General features: G+C 31.9%; 2 protein-coding genes and 1 long non-coding RNA gene across 4 annotated transcripts; 1 reads left to right on the top strand and 2 right to left on the bottom strand.

Moving 5' to 3' along the window:
• Positions 1 to 3,228: 3,228 nt before the first annotated feature.
• On the bottom strand, positions 3,229 to 4,526 carry LOC110648897 (uncharacterized; the record flags this gene model as incomplete). Its single annotated transcript, XM_021803268.2, has 4 exons — positions 3,229 to 3,600; positions 3,681 to 3,760; positions 3,893 to 3,980; positions 4,432 to 4,526. Coding segments are annotated over 4 exons (531 nt in total), but the record flags the coding sequence as incomplete, so codon positions are not given.
• A 2,022-nt stretch (positions 4,527 to 6,548) lies between these two features.
• LOC110648905 (uncharacterized) lies at positions 6,549 to 11,156 on the top strand. Of its 2 annotated transcripts, XR_002493661.2 has the most exons (6): positions 6,549 to 6,622; positions 6,812 to 6,894; positions 7,495 to 7,590; positions 8,058 to 8,138; positions 8,413 to 8,518; positions 10,931 to 11,156. It is a non-coding gene; the product is annotated as an uncharacterized LOC110648905 (long non-coding RNA). The 2 variants fall into 2 exon arrangements; XR_002493663.2 differs by lacking the exon at positions 8,413 to 8,518.
• A 5,246-nt stretch (positions 11,157 to 16,402) lies between these two features.
• On the bottom strand, positions 16,403 to 17,922 carry LOC110649963 (uncharacterized). The gene is made up of 2 exons (XM_021804724.2): positions 17,321 to 17,922; positions 16,403 to 17,190 (listed from the first exon to the last, which is right to left on the bottom strand). The coding sequence occupies exons 1-2, from the start codon at positions 17,678 to 17,680 to the stop codon at positions 16,597 to 16,599; spliced, it is 954 nt and encodes a 317-aa protein (XP_021660416.1). The 5' UTR covers positions 17,681 to 17,922; the 3' UTR covers positions 16,403 to 16,596.
• Between the last annotated feature and the right edge of the window lie 189 nt (positions 17,923 to 18,111).

The following is an 18,111-nucleotide window of genomic DNA, read 5'->3' as shown; positions in this document are numbered from 1 at the left end:
AGCCCTTTTACAGGTTGGATAGGTCCTAGGTATAGGGGAGACTCTGTCGGATTTTCGGCATGACTTAGGACGTATTGGGTCTTTTCTTGATTTGTATTGAGTCATTTGTATTAAATGATTGTAATAAAATTGTTAGGTGAGCCAGGACAGCCTTCTTCCTCCGCCTCAGTGACCACCGTCAAGTCTGTGAGTAAAATATTAATTTTAATTGTAATTTCGATATTATTATATATTCAGCATGCCCATGCATCACTTATATGCATATATTTATATAGTTAAACTCTAGGCACGATTTATGATACATTGATAACTGTTAAAGTGCCATGATGTTGTTGTGGTAATTTGGAGCAGTGTGCGTGCGTTGGCGTGCGTGTGATGTGGTGTGGACTATGGATAGGACGGGTAGTCACGGCTTGAGTTCTTCACAGGACCCGATCCTTGAGGGTAGTCACCGCTTGAGTTCTTGATCCTCGATTTGGTTTATTAAGCGAAAGTCCGCTTGAGTTCTTTTGGATTTAAGAGAGCTGTATAGGGGATCAGCTCCCATATGTTATGATTGATGCTACAGGGTGCGTGAGTGCTCCAAATTACCTTTTTGATGTTATGATGTGAAAATGATGTTGATATTGCATTTTCACTCTACAGGGTGCATTAGTTTTAGATAGTTATAGAGATTATGGTTAAAATTGATATTTTACTCTCTGAGTCGAACGCTCACTCCTGTTCAATATTTTTTCAAGGATTTTATTTTTGGTTAACCTGCTTTTCTCCTTCGCAGGTTGTTTATCAATATTTGTATAATTTTATTTACTCCTAGAATTTCCGCATGTGTTAGAAGTATTTATTTGATTATGGTCTGTAATATTATTATTATGTTGGACCTCTAAACGTATAATGATATGTATGTTTGATGGATTGGATGAAGGAGCTGAGCTCCCATTTATTTTTATGAGGATATGAGTATGTGGAGAGTGAGCTGAGCTCCCCAATTGAGTATTTATTATGTTTACAGGTCGGGTGAGTCGAAAACTCCCCGTTGGAAAGTCCATTTTATGGTTGGTTTCTTGAAATTGGGCCCAAATGGGCCTTAGAGTTGGGTTAATGAGCAGCTTACTACGGGCCTCGGGCTTTAGGGACCCCTCGTCCTCTAGTCCACATAGGTTGGGTCGTGATAAATATAATAGAAAATTTCTTTTTTTAATAAATTATTTAAATATAAAGTTTATAAATTAAACTTCAAATTAAAAAAAAAAAATTGATCTCTATGTAATATGAACATTATGTATCACTTGATTATTATTCGATTAATACTGGCTTGGTCCATTTCCTTAAAAAAAAAAAAATATCAATGTGATTATGGGAGACAATAAAATTCAATTAATTAAAATACAGGGATAGTATCGTCATTTTACGTTTATTAATATAATAATTTCTCAGTAATTCTCGGAGGCTGCCAGTAAAGGATTGTGACGTTTCGGCGAGACGAGTACGCGTCCTTTCACCGTAATGTGCCACGTCATCAACATAAAACTCGTTATTACATACACCAGCAAATTAAGGAGCTTCGTCGCACACTCTCCAGAGTACAAAATTTAAAAGACTCTCGCTCACCGACACTCACCTGTCCATCAATCTATTCAGCACCGAACTTAACGGGCACTCGTGGGACCGTCTACTGTTCCCACGTGTCAGTAAGTTGGAGTAATGGATCATCCCGACCTATGTGGTATGGGATGTAGTGGAGTCTTTCTATGAGGGCCAAAACGAACCGTAGCCACGGGAAGCATATATGAATTGACTACGTGTCACGGGCAAAGAAGACGCAGAATCCAAGTCATATAAACTGCTCTTAGAGCCCCACTGGGCCATTTGCTTACAAAAGCGACCTGCTTTTGGGCAAGCAAAGAAATGGGCCCAGCATGATATGTACTCGTACTATTAATAGGGCCATAACAAAATTCTATTTTTTCTCGTTGTAATGACTGAAAAAACTGGATGCGCACGTGAGTATTTGATTGGATTATTATCAATATTATTTTTTTATATATATCTTTTTATCATTTTAATAAAATAAGTTATTTTAAATTTTTTTAATATTTAAATTATTTAAAAATTAATTTTAAGTAATTTTAAATAATTAATTAATTATTTTTAAATTAATTTATAAAATTTAAAATACATTTTAAAAATTAAAAGTTAAAAATAAATAGTGAAAGTGATTTTATAGCAAGCATCCACCATCATGATCACTATGTAATCATTCTTTCTCAAATTTCTCCACTCATGATCCCACGCCCCCTTGTGACACACCAGATCCATTTTGCTTCATGGTTTCAACTAAACTCAAAACATCTCAATAGGCCCACTAGCATCGCAATCCCTAGTATCAAATTGTAGGCTTTCAAGCTCAATCTCTCACCATCTATCTCCAAAACCCAATTAAAAAAAAAAAACCTTTGAGCCACATCGAGGCTGGACTCATGGGACTCAACACTTTCAACACCTTGATGACAGCACTGTTCAACCCCTATATCATTGACGGCAACTCCACTGAAACTCACACCCATACTACTGAAAAGCTCTGGATATTTTGAAAATAATAATAATAGCTCTTCAATTTGTTGTTTTACCTATGAAATTTTCACCTGTTATCATAAAGCGAGCAACACAAGGAAAAGCCATAATTATATACTATATAATTTTAGCTTCTGCTTAAAAATTTGATAGACAGAGAAGGCAAACAACCAATCAGTATTTTTCCCATAGTTAATGTGGTTTAAAATAGCTGTTAACTCATGCTTTGGATAAATCATTATAAGGACTTAAAACATAGAAAAACATGTCAAAACTGTGCTGTTAAGACCATACAGCCAATATTTATACGCTTCCCATCATCAGTACGTTGGACAATGAATTTTCAAGAATAATACATGCGAAACTATGTATTGTTATGAGAAAAAACAAAAAATACATGCCAAACTATTTATTCTTATGAGGAAAAACAGAATTCCATTTCTCATAACCATACATTCCCCCCCTCCCCCTCTTTTCTCTTTTTTCTCCCAACCCCCAATTTTCAAGTTGTAAGGAACCAATAAGCAGCTGTGCAAAATGAGGGATCCTATAGAAATAAAAACCTATGTAATAAATGATATGTGGTTTTAATTCATTAGTCAAGGTATGCGACGTTAAGGAAAGTTATGACATATTTTAAAGGGGCCAACAAAATTCCTTTATGAACATCAAATTTAAAAAGATAACAATCCCGTTTACATGGACTATAGAATGTGGAAAGCATAAGCAATTACATTCGATCTTGATAAGGTTTAAAGTTACTTGTGTTTCTTCTTTAATTGTAAAGATGAAGTTGGAGGACCTGCTCTCTTCTTGGTAAATGCACTGGTTCTGCTTTCTAAATCTCCATCACTGTCTTCATCATCATTGTCATTGCCTCCTCCTCTTGTAGATGGGAGGGACTCTTCAATACTTTTCGTAGCTTTTCTTTTTCCAGCTTCCAACTTGGCATGTAACTTTCTTTCAACAGGATCATTTAAGGGTCTAACTTTGGATTGAAGCAGAACTTTGGCGCCAAGTCCAAGTCTAGAAAAAATATGGAAAACCTGTAAGACATCTCAATGAAACAAAAAATGCAATCGAAATTGAAAATTTGCTATACGAACCTATCAGGACGGCCCTCTGGTTCTACTTCTGTTGTTTCATCCTCTATACCTTTACTCATGTTATTAACCCATTGTTCAGCCTGCACATCAGTAATATCAAGCATTAAAACAGGGGGGAAAAAAAGAAAAAAAGCCCACTTATCTGTTATTATCAAAAGGAGAAGCAAAGAGTCGAATCACAAGTGCATTAAAAACTAAAGATAATGATTTACCAATTTCAATGCCTTGTCCAATCTGACAATTTGATGAGCTCCAGGTTTTTTCTGCGTCTCCTTGCTCATAGCTAACTCTTTCACTGCACTAAAATACCAACCATTTCAAACAGTCAATTTCTCAAACACATGGCGTTCAAAGTATACAATATTATCATATTAACATATAATACATAAAGGGCAACAACTTCGTCCAGAAAATGAGGATGACTATTTTCAATCATGAAATCCTCATAATACATTAACATGATCTAATATTCTAGGGAATATTTAACTTCGTGAACAGAATTGCTCCGCCCTAGAACATAAATGCTAAATCAATATTCTTTCGTAAGATTCAAAAGAGACAGAAAATTAGTCACTGCAGGATCAGTAATGCCACTACAATAAACAGAATTGAGAAAATCTTTTGTTGAACTATTGTTACATCGAAGAATATCAGTAACCCAAATCGCTGATTATGTAAAACCCCAATTGGACCCAAGGACCCAAATCGTGTCCAACGAAGGAGAGAAACAAGAAACTGAGTACTTAGTTACCTTGTTTGGCAGAACAGTGAGCAACAGAAACAAGGAGAGAAAGAGAGAGAAATTATCTGTGAAGCTTTGGTGCAACTTCGTGCGATTGGCCTATATCAAGTGTTTGAGACGTCTACGGCGAGGCTGGAAGTTCTGGAGGTTTCGGCCACAACGAGGGGTGGAGGCTATTAGAAGGTTAGAACCGGGTATTCAATGGTTGATTATCCCAACGGATTCCAACCCGACCCCTTTCTGTGATTCAAACTGATTTGTTGATTCAAGCCGGCCGGATTCATTCAATTGGGAATAGTATAATTACTTAATTAAATGAAAAATATAATTTAAAAGTAAATAAAAAATTATATTATATAATATATTATGTATTAGTAATAAAATTTAAATTTTAAATATTAATTAAATATTTTTAATAAAAAAATTGTAAGAAATTATTTTAAGTGAAATCTGAACCGTACGGTATCAAACCAAAATTGAAAAACCGAATTTAATTAGAACTGAAACATCAAAAAAACCAAACCTAATCTATACCAAATTTCTGTTCAATTCCGATTTACGTAGACAGACCTCAAACTAGAACACCCGCGAAAAGCCACCATTACAAGAACTTTAGCGCATCTGTATGTGAGAAGCTTTTTCTATTCTCACATGAACTTCTATATTCAATTTCACTCATTATTTGCATCAATCTGCATGCTTTTTGCCCTGAATCCGGTGGGATTTGGTTTGTTGCAGCCTAATGGGTTGTATGCGAGGCAGGTTTCCCTTTCTTTCAACAATTTTATTTATTTATTTGGTTTTTTCTTGGAAATTTTATGAGAAATTCTGTGAGTGTAGATAAAATTGCTATTTATGTTGACAATGGCACGATAACTCTGGGGGAGCCAGGATTGTTAAGTGAAGGTTCTGTTGAATATGGGTCGCCTTCGATTGCTAGGGTCACTAGTGGAGAATCATCATCAACACTGTAGAGGAAGAATAAGAAGAAGATGAAAAAGAAGTTCGCATCCTTGCAATCGTCGTCTAATTCGTCTAAAAGCGCAGCAACCTTAGGTGAATTGGACCTTGAGGAGCGGAGAAATTCAGTGAAGTCATGTGGGAACCAGCTGCTTTGCACGTCTGATCTAGAGATATTTGAGATAATGGAGAAGGAAAGAGAGAGGCAGTATAAGGCTCTTGAATTGATAGCTTCAGAGAATTTTCTTTCCCTTCATTCTTTCTTTCCCTTCCTTCTTTGCCCTCTAATTCCTCTTCTTTATTCTTCTTTTTCTTTAACAGAATTATTCCCTTTAGAGAATGGAAACGATGTTTGGTGCATGATGTTTGCGGATGATATCGTTCTGATAGATGAGACACGAAAAGGATTCAATAGGAAGCTAGAACTTTGGAGAATTGCTCTAGAGTCAAATTTTAAGTTAAGTAGAACGAAGGCAGAATACATGCATTGCAAGTTCAGTGAAGGCCAAATTGGTGATAGGGAAGGATTTAGTTTGAATGGGGTGGTACTGTCCCAAAGTAATCACTTTAAATATCTAGGCTCAATCTAGATGGGGGATGTGAGGAGGATGTTAGTCATAGGATTAAAGCCGGATGGTTGAAGTGGAGACGTGCCACGATATGTGATCGTAAGATTCTCAATAAATTAAAAGGAAATTAAAAGGAAAATTTTATGGTACTGCCATACTACCGGCTATGTTATATGGTGAGTGTTGGGCACTAAAAGAGTCGTATGCATCTAAGATAAGAGTTGCAGAGATGAGAACATTAAGGTGGATGAGTGGCCATACTAGACTAGATAAAGTCCGTAATGAGAGTATAAGAGAAAAGGTAGGAGTGATGCCAATCGAAGATAAGTTGAGAGAAGGGAGATTGAGGTGGTTTGGTCATGTGAAGCGTAGACATACGGAGTCTCCAGTTAGACAAGTAGAGCACATTAGGTTAGATGATAGAAAGAAAAAAAGGGGTAGACCTAAATTAACTTGGAGGAGAGTAGTACAACATGACTTAGAAGCATCACACATTTCTGAGGATTTAACCCAAAATCGTTCAGAGTGGAAAAAGCGAATCCATATAGCCGACCCCAAATTTTTGGGATAAAGGCTTAGTTGAGTTGAGAGAATGGAAACGATTTTGATCTCTGATCTGAATCAAGCGATTGCAGCATCACCCCTACTTCAACAACCCAGCCCTTTCCAAGGTGAATTTCAAATTTTGGTTTTGTTTTCTATTTTGCTGGTTTTTAATTTTATTTCCAGCTCAATTTAGTGTTATTGGTTTTCTTGTGGGGGATTATGGGTAATATGAATGATAATGAACTATTGGTGATATTCCGAAATTTTAGTACCAAATTGAGTGAACTGGTGATATTCAACATTTTGATGGCCAGGTAAAGTAGTAGGTCATGATCGGTGGAGTGAATGATCAACCAGTGTGTAAGTGCGCTGTTATTTTCACACCCACCATCTCCTGGTGAGCAATGTTTTTCACTTTTCATGAGAGATTTTGGGACTTGATGTGCCTTTTACTTGGTATTTGAGGTCTATTGTGTTTTAATATTTGCTTTAATATTGGTTTCCCATGTTATTTGGTCTAAGAATGCAAAATGGAAAAAATTGGATCAAAGCCTTGAAAAATCGGAAATGACTTGCAACTTATGGATAAAACATTTTCTGTATAAGCAGTTAATTAGACGTATTTGGAGTCTTGAATGATTATGATACTTTGTTCTCTAAACTACATTCCTTCCTGCCCCCCTTTCTTTTATGTGGTTATGCATCATTAGTGGTGTAATGCATCATATATGTTAAAATTTTCATATTAATTTGCTTTTTTCCTTAAAAAATAAAATAAAATCCATGATCATGGAAATTCTGAAGTTAGTTAGAGGAGAATTAAGTGGAGAATCTGTTAAACCAATTTGATCACTTTTTTGACAAGTTAATATTTGCAAATTAGTGGCTTCATTGGTGTCATGTTTTTATCTTGAGCTGCCATTCTATACATGTGAATAAACTGATGGTATTTATACATATTTATTGATTTTACTGGAAATTTGTAACTTCTTTGCAGATCCTTTTGATGAACCAATAGAACTGCCCATTTTTTTTTGGGTACTATTGCAGAATGTTCAATTACTACAGCATTATCTGGAAATAGTTTTTCCAAGTAAGTTGATTGTCTATAAACTTAATTTTTTTTTTTTTGCAATGTGCAACCAGAGAAGATATTATCATTTGCCAGTCTTTTGGTCCAATATGTAAAAGGAATTGGTATGTTGCAAGGATGCAGGCTAGGCATTGGGCAACCTGGACAGCCTTTACTTAGTTTTCTGTATAGGGTTGCATACATTTTCTTTTAGCTTTGGACCTTCTAGCATCCATGAACCACATTTTTTTTTTCTTTCTATTATCGCACTTAAGTTGCTTATGTGGTAGCTTCAATGCTGCACCTGGGTGCCTTTGGAAGGAGTGATTTGACCATAACATCTCTAGTATCCTCTTTATCTTTTTTTGGTAAATTTAGCATTACAATTTTTATTGTAAATGCAAAGCCAATATCAAGAATCTGCAACATTTGATGCAAAACCTTACATCTGTTTAGAATTTGATATAATGTGGATTGTGGTTATGCAGCATCCTTGAGAAAGGAAGGCAGGGTGATCTTCAATCCAAAAAAAAAGAAAAGAAAAAAGAATTAAAGAAGCCATGTTATAGGTAATTCTTCACAACTTCAGTTTGGCATTTTACTTTTGTTGGGAGATTTGGAATGTATTCACAATTTTATAAAATAGGATCCTTTAATCTCCATGTGTGGAGAGGTTAGTTTAGAATTTGCATTTATTTACCTTCACTTTCTTACTTTATCAAAGCTAGCTCTTTCTTGTATTGTCAAATACATCCCTCTATTACTCTCTCCCATTATTTTCCATTTCAGTTTCCTTCTCTTTCTCTCTCTAAATTCCATTCTTTGTCTATGATCTCTCTATAGATTGTTGTAAGCAGTGTTCAGTTGTCAAAGCAAAGCTTGGAGACTGATCTATCACAAACTTCAAACTATAGAGAGATCCCTCTATTACTCACACATACCACTTGAGGTTAATTTTTTCTTTTCTTTATTTTTTTATTCACTATTCCTATGTGTGTGGGTTTTTAAAATTTTCTTTTGAGTGGAAAAATGATGATAAAAGCCAATTTTAATAGAGGGATGTGATAAGGATCCAGTCCAGTGCTGAGTTCATTTTGCTATTTCGCAATAGATTTTATTACATAAATCGGTATTTTTGATGTGCAAAAAGTCTAAAAGGAAGTTGTTACGTGGTGGAGTTTCCAAGACCCCAAACCTGCAGAATAACAGAGGAAGAATATCGAGGAAGAAGGAGAGAGGGAGCAAGAGAGAAAGAAGTAGAGACATAAGTGTTTTGTTTTATTCAATTCTTGGCTGACCCAATTAGTTACAATGTTACCCTATCTATACAATATTTTCCTCCTGTACATTCTCACATTCCTATTCCCCTTGTTATCATAACAGAAGTTTGATAATTTGAGTTTAAACTAGATATCTTATAGTTTTGAAATCCTTGGGAATTGGGATGGAAACTAATTTTTACTAAATGGAGAAGGAGAGTGTCTATCTTTTATGGATGGTTGAAGCTGAATTGAATCGATACAATGAATTGTTTGAATTTAATTTGATTGTAAAGTTTGAGAATCAAAACTTAACTCTGTCAATCAAATCATATTTATATACCTTAGTAATAAAATTTTGAAAGTATTTTATTAAGCTTTTAAGATGATTGAATTGACTTTAATAATATTGAAACTCATCTCAATGTAGTTGCATATTTTGCAAATTGAGTTTGTTTTTCAACAACTAGGAAAGCAATTAGTCACAGGTCCAAAGCAACCATCTCACTAACCCAGTTGCTACTATAATTTAATAGTTCAGAAGAAAGGGATTCAGGAAAAAACTGCACCTAATTGTGGACAACCATTAATTAGATAATCGACAAAATAGCATAAATGCAAAGCACATCCTCCATTAAATACTCTAATTTAATAGCTTAGCAGGACTTCTGGCTTACTTATAACCAAAAACTCCTAAAGCAAAATATACAGTGAATCTCAACTTATTTTGCATCATAAGTGACATAAATCACATTGAAGTTGTGGGCTTAATCTTTAAAGCAGTATTCCATCCACAGCTGCTCCTGACCATGCAGCATTCTATATTCCAGAAAATGCTGAATGCTGTCTTCAATTATTTGGTATTTAAGAAGAAAAGAGAACCCTAAGATCACTAATGAAATTTAAATCACAAGATGGATAAGTTGAATTTCTTTGAATACGGAAAGAGAATAATTTTATGGCTTAACAAATAATGGTTCAAGTTGAAGAAAAACATTGACACTAAATGTAGCTATGAACACAAAGGAAATAGAATAATTTGCGGGTACCTAACTAACTTCCTCAATATCATGGAACACAAATCTTACTGGAAAAAAAAAAATACTGCATTTGTCTGAAACAAAGAGCAAAAAACCATTCAGTCGAATTGTTGTCAGTGGCTAACTTTGTTTTGAATCTCTTATTGTTTGGTTTGTGATCAAAGTGATGAGTTCTTCATTGAACTGTAAGGGCCCTAATTTCCATTTAGTAAGATGGTTAGTCTCAATCTGGTTTGTTCAGACTAGGTAAAACTTCCAATGGAAGACAAAAAGGGAAATTGAAAGTTAGAGCCTTTTCTGTAGTTTATCTTGGATTTTCCCCCTCATTTTGTATAAAAATAAAAAATAAAAGATTTAAACAATTGAGTAAGTATGTACCCTATATATGTTTGATATTATAGCTTATAGTTTAAAAATTATTGATAAACTTGGGAACCAGTTATAAGATCTTACTTTGTGTTTGACTTGCTTCATGGTATGGTTATCCTGCTGTTAGTGCTATGATTTGAGCTTCGACCCAGTCAACTCCAACAATAACTGTAAACTTTACAAAAATTCTTGGGCTACCAAATGCTATAATTGTGATTCCTGCAAGTAGATCACCTTTAAATGGGTTTTCCACTTTTGTTTTCCATTTTCTTTTCTGCATACTTGCTTTCAATCACGTTTTCAAGGCTGGAGTTGCACAGTACATGAAAACTGAGTGGAGAGTGGTTGCAATCTTTAATGTGATTTTTTTGTTCTCTTGGTAAGTCAATACTTCACATCAAATATGTCAACATTCCATTTACTTTTGAAAGTAAGAAGGTTTTGATTTTGTGTATTGGATTGAACAAAGATATTCTTCTCATCAAATATAAGCACTAATAGTCATTATTGAAAATTATAGTAATTTATTGTTGTTGAGATTATAAATCAAATTTACTTGGTCCATTCTAATATGCTGTTTGTATAACAAAAGTTTTTTGAGATTTCATATGACATGTTGCGATTTGATGTACTCAGGGTAATGAAGGCATGAATAAAATATGAGGACTCATGGTTAGTTATGAAAATTTGCAGGAAGCAAGGGCCCTTCTTGAATGGTTAGAATATCAAAGAGACAACGTTGAAGGTGCCCTTCTGGTTTTGATGGCATTCATCTACAAGCAACAACAGAAAGATTACAGCCATCATTTCCTTTCTTCTGAATCATTTTGTTATTCATACTTGATATATATATTATACATGATTATGTAAATTTCAGTATATTAATTTTAAAAACAAAAATATTTATATTCAACAGCAACACGCGGGTAATGATCTAGTGTATATATATAAATATTCTTCATACATTGGAAATAAAGAAACTGTCTTTTTTACCGTTGGTTGCAGACTTGCAGTGAATATTGATCTGTGTTTGAATTGTAAATTTACACCAATCCTGTTTCAATTCAACTATTGGTTTCTTGGAATATTCATTTGTATTTGTGGAATTGCACAGGGAAGCATCTGTAACTGGGCTTATGATATGTACCTTTGTGTTGAACTATGTTATGTAGTTGCAAGTTTGATGTGTAGAAAGAGGAGCAAATCAAGCATCAATGAGTTCTGGGAAGCCATGTTTGGTGCTGATCTGAAATTCATTTCCCCATTGGGGAAATTACAAAAGGTACTCCATGGTTTCACACATTTTCAAGGCAGTGTCTGAAGTTAAAATCATGATTTGCACCGGAAACCGACCAGGGTACGAAATGTAAATCTTATGCACAAAGATTTATAGTAATAAAAGCCGACCAGATGGAAATGAAAATCATAAATAAATTTATAATGTACATATATAGTGGTGTCATGACATCATTGGTGCATATCATGAAGGATATCTTAATTAAAACACTCATCCCTTGAAAAGACTTCCCAGTACCTAAAATCTATCCTGTACCTCATTTCATATTTATTTGGATTTCAAAATCTATATAAAATCTTATTCCAAAAAAAAAAATCTATATGAAATCTAACATTAAAATTATGAGAGAATATACACTTAAAATTATTCAAGAAAAAGACTTAATCTTAGAGTGCAAAAATGGTTTGAGAATATTACCCTTGATTTTAAGTTAAGAAAAAGATTTTTTTTTTATTAATTAAGCTTCAACAAAAAATTAAACTAATAATTTTATAATTTTTTACATGATTATAATATTTAAAAATCTGTTTAGAGTTGTGGTTTTAATATTATTTGAAAAAGTTATCATTTTAAATGATTTTCTTTTTTTTATCTTTATATGGGAATTAAGAAAGTAAGGGCTCAAATTCTACTAAATGAATAATATGCCTTTATCACGATTAAATTAAATTAAATTGAGCATTATTTTAAATGATATTAAAAAAATAAATTTTTAATTATTTTACAATTTTTGTTTTTTAAATATGCTATATTTAATTTAGAATCAAATTTTAATGACTTTTAATTTATATAAGTAATATTTTGCTCAAGCTAAAAACAGTAATACCAAAACACTCTAAATCAATCCTGCTTACCCAAAATTAGAAGATTCTAATATACAACATTCCTCAAATTTAGGACACAAAAGGATAAAATATAATTTAATCTTTAAAATTTGATTAAATTTACTGTTTAATTTTTATAATTTTAAAATTAATCAATTTAGTTTGATATTTTAATAAACACATAAATTAATTTTTACTATTAAAATTATTATTAATTCTCATTAAATTTAATGAAAATGACTTAATTGTAATTTACCCAAATTAAAATGATTAATTTTCTTTTCAATGCAATTTCTTTTAATGGTAGGACAGGCTGGAACCAAAGATGAAACATTAAAAAGAAGTGGCAGAAGGTTGAAAAAAAAGAAAGAAACAAAGATAAAGGGAATTGAGGAATCAAAGGAACAGGAACCATGTCAGGGTTTTGATGCTGAGACAGAGACTTTGAGGGAATTTCATCATAAACAACATCAACTCAGCACCATAGCTTTCAATTCAAAATGAAACAAGAATCAAACAAAAGCTATATACCTTGAAGGATAGAAATTTGCTTTTTGAATTTTAAGAGGAGAAAAAAAAAAAGGTAAATTTAGAATCTTTAATCTTCTCTCTCTTGTTGTCCTTTCCCTCTCCTTTTCCATCATTGTTCCACAACTGGAATCATTAGTCATTTACTATCACAACTCTTAAGAGAATCTCTATTGAAGTGCAAAAGATATGTAGGGGACATTCCATGATTGCCTTAATTTTTTTTTCTTCTCTTGTGGAGTAAAAACCAGCTGTAAAAAAATTAAAAAAAAAAAAATTAATTGCAATGTTTGAAATCATAAGTTTAGAGCAATTTAACTTAATTTAATTTAGATCTTTTTATCAACAAATTTTCATTTTAAAGAAGATAGAAATCATCCATTTATTTCTTTTTGTCTACTTTTCATATTTGAAAACCTAATATATAGGTGAAAGAATTATTTTTTTTTAATTTATAAAAATTTCATTTAATTTAAAAAAAAATAAAAATCATGTAAAAAATAATATGATTGTTTGAGAATTGAATTCAACTATTTTTTTGAAATGATTTTTTTAAAACAAAGTATGTGTAATCTCCATTCTAATCTAGTATGTTTATTTGACATTATAATTAGAATTGTGCTATTGAGAAAAATACCTCATGTTAGTTAGAAAATATTAAAAATCAATTTATTAAATTTAAATTCATTTAGTATAATATTTAGCTTTTTTTTTAAAAAAAAAATGAGAATTAGGAAAGTAGAGACTCGAATCTTGATACACTGAGTAAGTAATATGCCTTCAACTACTGAATTAACTAATACAATATTTATTGAACACGATATCATATATACAATAATAAATATTATCATTGTCTATAATTTTCATTGGAATGGTGAAATTAAATTAAACTTTTATATATTAAAGTCCTCATACTTTTTTAATGGTTGGAAGAGATTCATTAGGTTAGATTTTTGCTCAACAAAATAGTAGTGTTTGTGATAAAAAAAAAAAATTAATGATATATGAATGTGACAAAAATCCCAATTTGAAGGTTTATAAGAACCTTGGCCAGCTAGCTAGCTGCAACTCAAAATGCTGCTAGAAACTTTCCTCTAAGAATGACAATTAAAAGACTTGATAAAGATTACTTAGTGGTGGGAAATGATGAAAGAAAAGAAAAACAGACTAATTTAATAGAGTCAAATCCTTTGAAATATGCAAACTTTTGGAAGAAAAGAGTATAGTTTAGCTTTATTTGAAACTTAATCAAATTAATGTGAAACTGGCAGCTTTGTTTGACAAGATGAAAATGATGGGCAATAAAGAACTGACCCATAAAGTTAAAATTGAAAGAAAAAATATTTATATTTTGCTTTTTCTACCTGCAATTGAAATTGAGCTTGTGTCAATCTCATTTCATTTTCTGGCTGTCTCTTGGGCAGGTAGCATAATTCTCCTTTTCTTGTATAATCATTCTTTTTTTTGCTTTTGAAATCTGCTAGCTGTTGATTTTGTGGGAAGTTAACCCTTAATTATGTTCTAGTTTGCTGCTGGAACTTCCATCATTAAGCCTAATCACCTAAGGGAAAACAAAAGTTATGGTTGATAGAAAATGGATGTTTTTCATAATACTCTAATTAAAAAAATTATGAATTTTGATATTTTTATAATTATATTCGGTTCTTTTTTAATTTTATCGAGTATTCTGGAAGTAATAATTTCTACGTATACCAAATAGATATGAGCAATTATTGATTTATTGACTAATGAAAAACTGAAATAGTTTTTAGGAAAAATTTATAAGGAGGTGTTTGGGTTAACTATTTACTTCTAATTTTTGATTTAAAATATATTTTTTAATTTTTAAATTCATTTAAAAATAAATAGTTATTTATTTAGTAAAACTACTTAAATTAATTTTTAAATAGTTTAAATACTTAATTAAAAGGTGTTTAAAAGAACTTAATTTGTAAAATGATAAAAAGAGGTATTTCATTAAGTGGTATTGTGAAAATGAAAATAACGTTGATATTTTTAAAAGTTATTAAAATTATATAATTTTTTATTTAGTCAATAATTTAAAATAAGTAATTAAATATATTTTACTTATGATTTTTAATTTATTTTAAGTAATTTTTTTTAATTTATAAGTTAAATTAAATATTAATTTATTTATAATTTTTTATTTATAAATCGATTTAATTAATTTATAAATTAAATCAAATACCTTATAAAAAAATAAAAAAAAAATAGAGTATTGTATTTATATGTGAAAAATTTATAAATAAAAAATAAAAAATTAATTTTTTTTAATTTTTCAAAATTTATCTAAAATTCAGAAAATAATTTTAAATTTGTACATGAAATGAAAAATTAATCCGGGAATAAGTATGATCATGAATAAAAAAATAATATAATAATTTCAATATTATTGAATAATTTTTTTTTTTTTTAACTCTGCAGGCAGCTGGTCAGAGAAAAATAAAAAAGAAAGAAAGATTAATTTTGCGTGGCATTGTTGCTTAATATTTTACTTTTGAACGGCTGTAATCGATCAGTAGTCAAGATTCGAGGGCAGCACCTTTAAATACTTGCGTCTGCTAAAACAATTAATGCCTCTGTACCTCACTCTCAGCTTCATTTCTTCTTTATTTCCTTTGCTTGCCATTTCATTTCTTGTATTTTTCCAATTTTGTAACTCAACCTCTATCAACTTTCAAAAATTTTTAGGTTTAACTTCATTCAATTTTCTTCAACTCTAAATTCCGAATTCCCATTTTTTTTTTAAATTGATTCTAATTAGAATTTAATTTCAAAATTTTACAATCTTAAAAATATTTGAATACAGGCACTAAATTAAAATTTATTAATACTCAGTCACTTATCAAATTTAAATATATAAGTATAGTTATTAATTTTAATAAGCATTCATCTCAAATCATATAAAACACTGAATGTGCATATTAATGTGCACATACGCGAAAGTAATCAGTAAAATTAGCATAATCTTGCATAAAGTAGAAGAACTGGTTAAATTTAAATGCACCTACCATAGAGGAAAAGCAAGAGAAAAGATGAATTGAGACTAAATTGCTAATCTAAAAATGCTCAGCAACTTCATATGCTATTAAATACATGATTTGTTAGGTCTTGTAGGACAAACATGAAGCATAAAATGTATATTTTTTTCTCATCTATATATATAAATAATCTCTTTCCTTTCTACAGAAGGAGAATCTGTCCTTGGGATGGGAAGATCTTGCTTTGCATTGAAGCTATATATATATATATATATATTTTTATATGCTTCTTGTTTCTTATCTTTGCATTTGTAATATAGCTTTTCTTCAAAGAAAGAAAGAATCGCATTCCCTTTCTCTCTTCAAAAATGATCCTTTCTGGGTTTCCGCAGAAAAGCCCCCATCTGTCTCAAAACTATATTCTAGCTGCAAAACAAAGTGCCTTCAAGAGGAAAAGGAAACGGAAACGGAAACTTGTAAAAAAGGTTAAAAAATGAGAAAAAAAGAGGAGCACTAATGCCATATATGATAAATTATTTGATGGGATAGAAGTTGAACTCTGATTCTCTGATAATTAGTGAGTTTTAGGAATGATCACAGTATCAGCAACAGAAATTTTTTAGTTCTTTTCACCTTTTTTTGCTAGCTCTCCCTCTAGCTACCTAGCTATGGTTGTTCATGTGCAATTCTCCTTTCTCTTCTCTTTCTCTACCTGTGAGTGCACATGTCCAAAAGCTTCTTCCTTCCTTCAACTATTTCATCAAAGAAATCATCAAGCTGCCCAATTATAGTCTCAACCCCACATCTCAACAACCCAAAGCAATTCTTCAAGTTGTCAACTTTGTCTTGGATCTCAAGTTCTGATTCATACTCCATAATACTTTCTAAATCAACTTTTAGCTCTTCCATGGCAATTTTTGCTTGTCTAAACTCATAAAGCAGGATTCCTGGTTGTCCACCAATTTGGTCCATCTCATTTGCCACTCTTTGTTGCAACCTTGCCATTGAGACCATAAAAGATGACCCAAATAGCACATGCCCTTCATACCCTCTTTGGCAAAAACTTGTTTCAGGCCAATAATAAACAAGCCCTTCAAACAATATCATTAGAAGCAATGAACTAACATTTCTCATTGCATAAAGAACTCCTCGAAAACCATTATACGCATTCAACTTTGATTCTATTGACACATTCTCATCAAACTGTAGTGCTAATGCTCGAACTCTAGTTTCCATCAAGCTCTTGTTATCTTCTTCCAACACTAGAATTTCCCTTTGGCTACCCATCATTGCCCTATGAACCTACACAGCAATTAGACCATTATTACAACATTATATACAAGCCAGAAACTCTCTTGTGCATAATATTGAAAGTTTTTTTTTTTTTTTGAGTAATTCTTGTTTGTTGAGATTAACGGTTAGTTGGGTTTACCTGGCGTGAGCCTTGTGCATTCAAATAGTGGAATCCATCGAGAGAAGAAGCTATATTAGCACCAGAAGAGTAATAATTTTCCATTCCTGAAACTCCAGATTTGAGAATAAGACAGGCTTCCCATAACCTTGAGCTTTCATCCATGTACTCATCTAGCCACTTTTCTCCTATGGGAAGATGAAGCCTTTGAACCAAAAGGGTCAATTGGGAGTGGAATGATTGGAGTGAGGAGAGGACTTTTTGCAAGAATTGAACTGACAAGAAGTTGTTAGAGAGGAAACATCGATCAAGATCATCGAGTCCTCGCGTGATAAAGTTGTAGAAGCCATTGACAGAAGTGGTGGTGCATGAAGGATTCATTATGGAAGAGGAGAAAAAAAAATTAAAAACAAAAAGATGGGTATATGGTGGTGAAAATAAGGTGATGGAGATTGCTATGTATTTATATTGGAGGGTTGAAGAAAAAGAGAAGCAAGAAATGAAAGAAAAGTAAGTGAATAGCTTAAAAGCACAGGTTTCTATAGTGAAAAGGATTGTTGGGTGTAATTATGTGTGTTTCCTATAGTGTGGAGGAGATGATTAGGAATCTGCTATTATCAGTGTTTAATGGGCAGCAAACACACAGAAAGAGAGAGAGATATTGAAGCAAGAAATCTTCCAAGAGGTCCCTTGAATTTTTCTTCATTTTTCTACTTTTTTTTCCTTTTTTACTCTCTGTAAAAGGAGGCTAATGTACATGTGTTGTATGCTGTACAAATATATGTATAAGACAATTGTAGATATAATCTTGG

Source organism: Hevea brasiliensis, chromosome 14 (assembly GCF_030052815.1).
Source record: "Hevea brasiliensis isolate MT/VB/25A 57/8 chromosome 14, ASM3005281v1, whole genome shotgun sequence".
In the NCBI taxonomy this organism is placed as follows: domain Eukaryota; kingdom Viridiplantae; phylum Streptophyta; class Magnoliopsida; order Malpighiales; family Euphorbiaceae; genus Hevea; species Hevea brasiliensis.
Note: the sequence above shows the minus strand (reverse complement) of the source record. Positions and strands in the feature narration are given on the sequence as shown.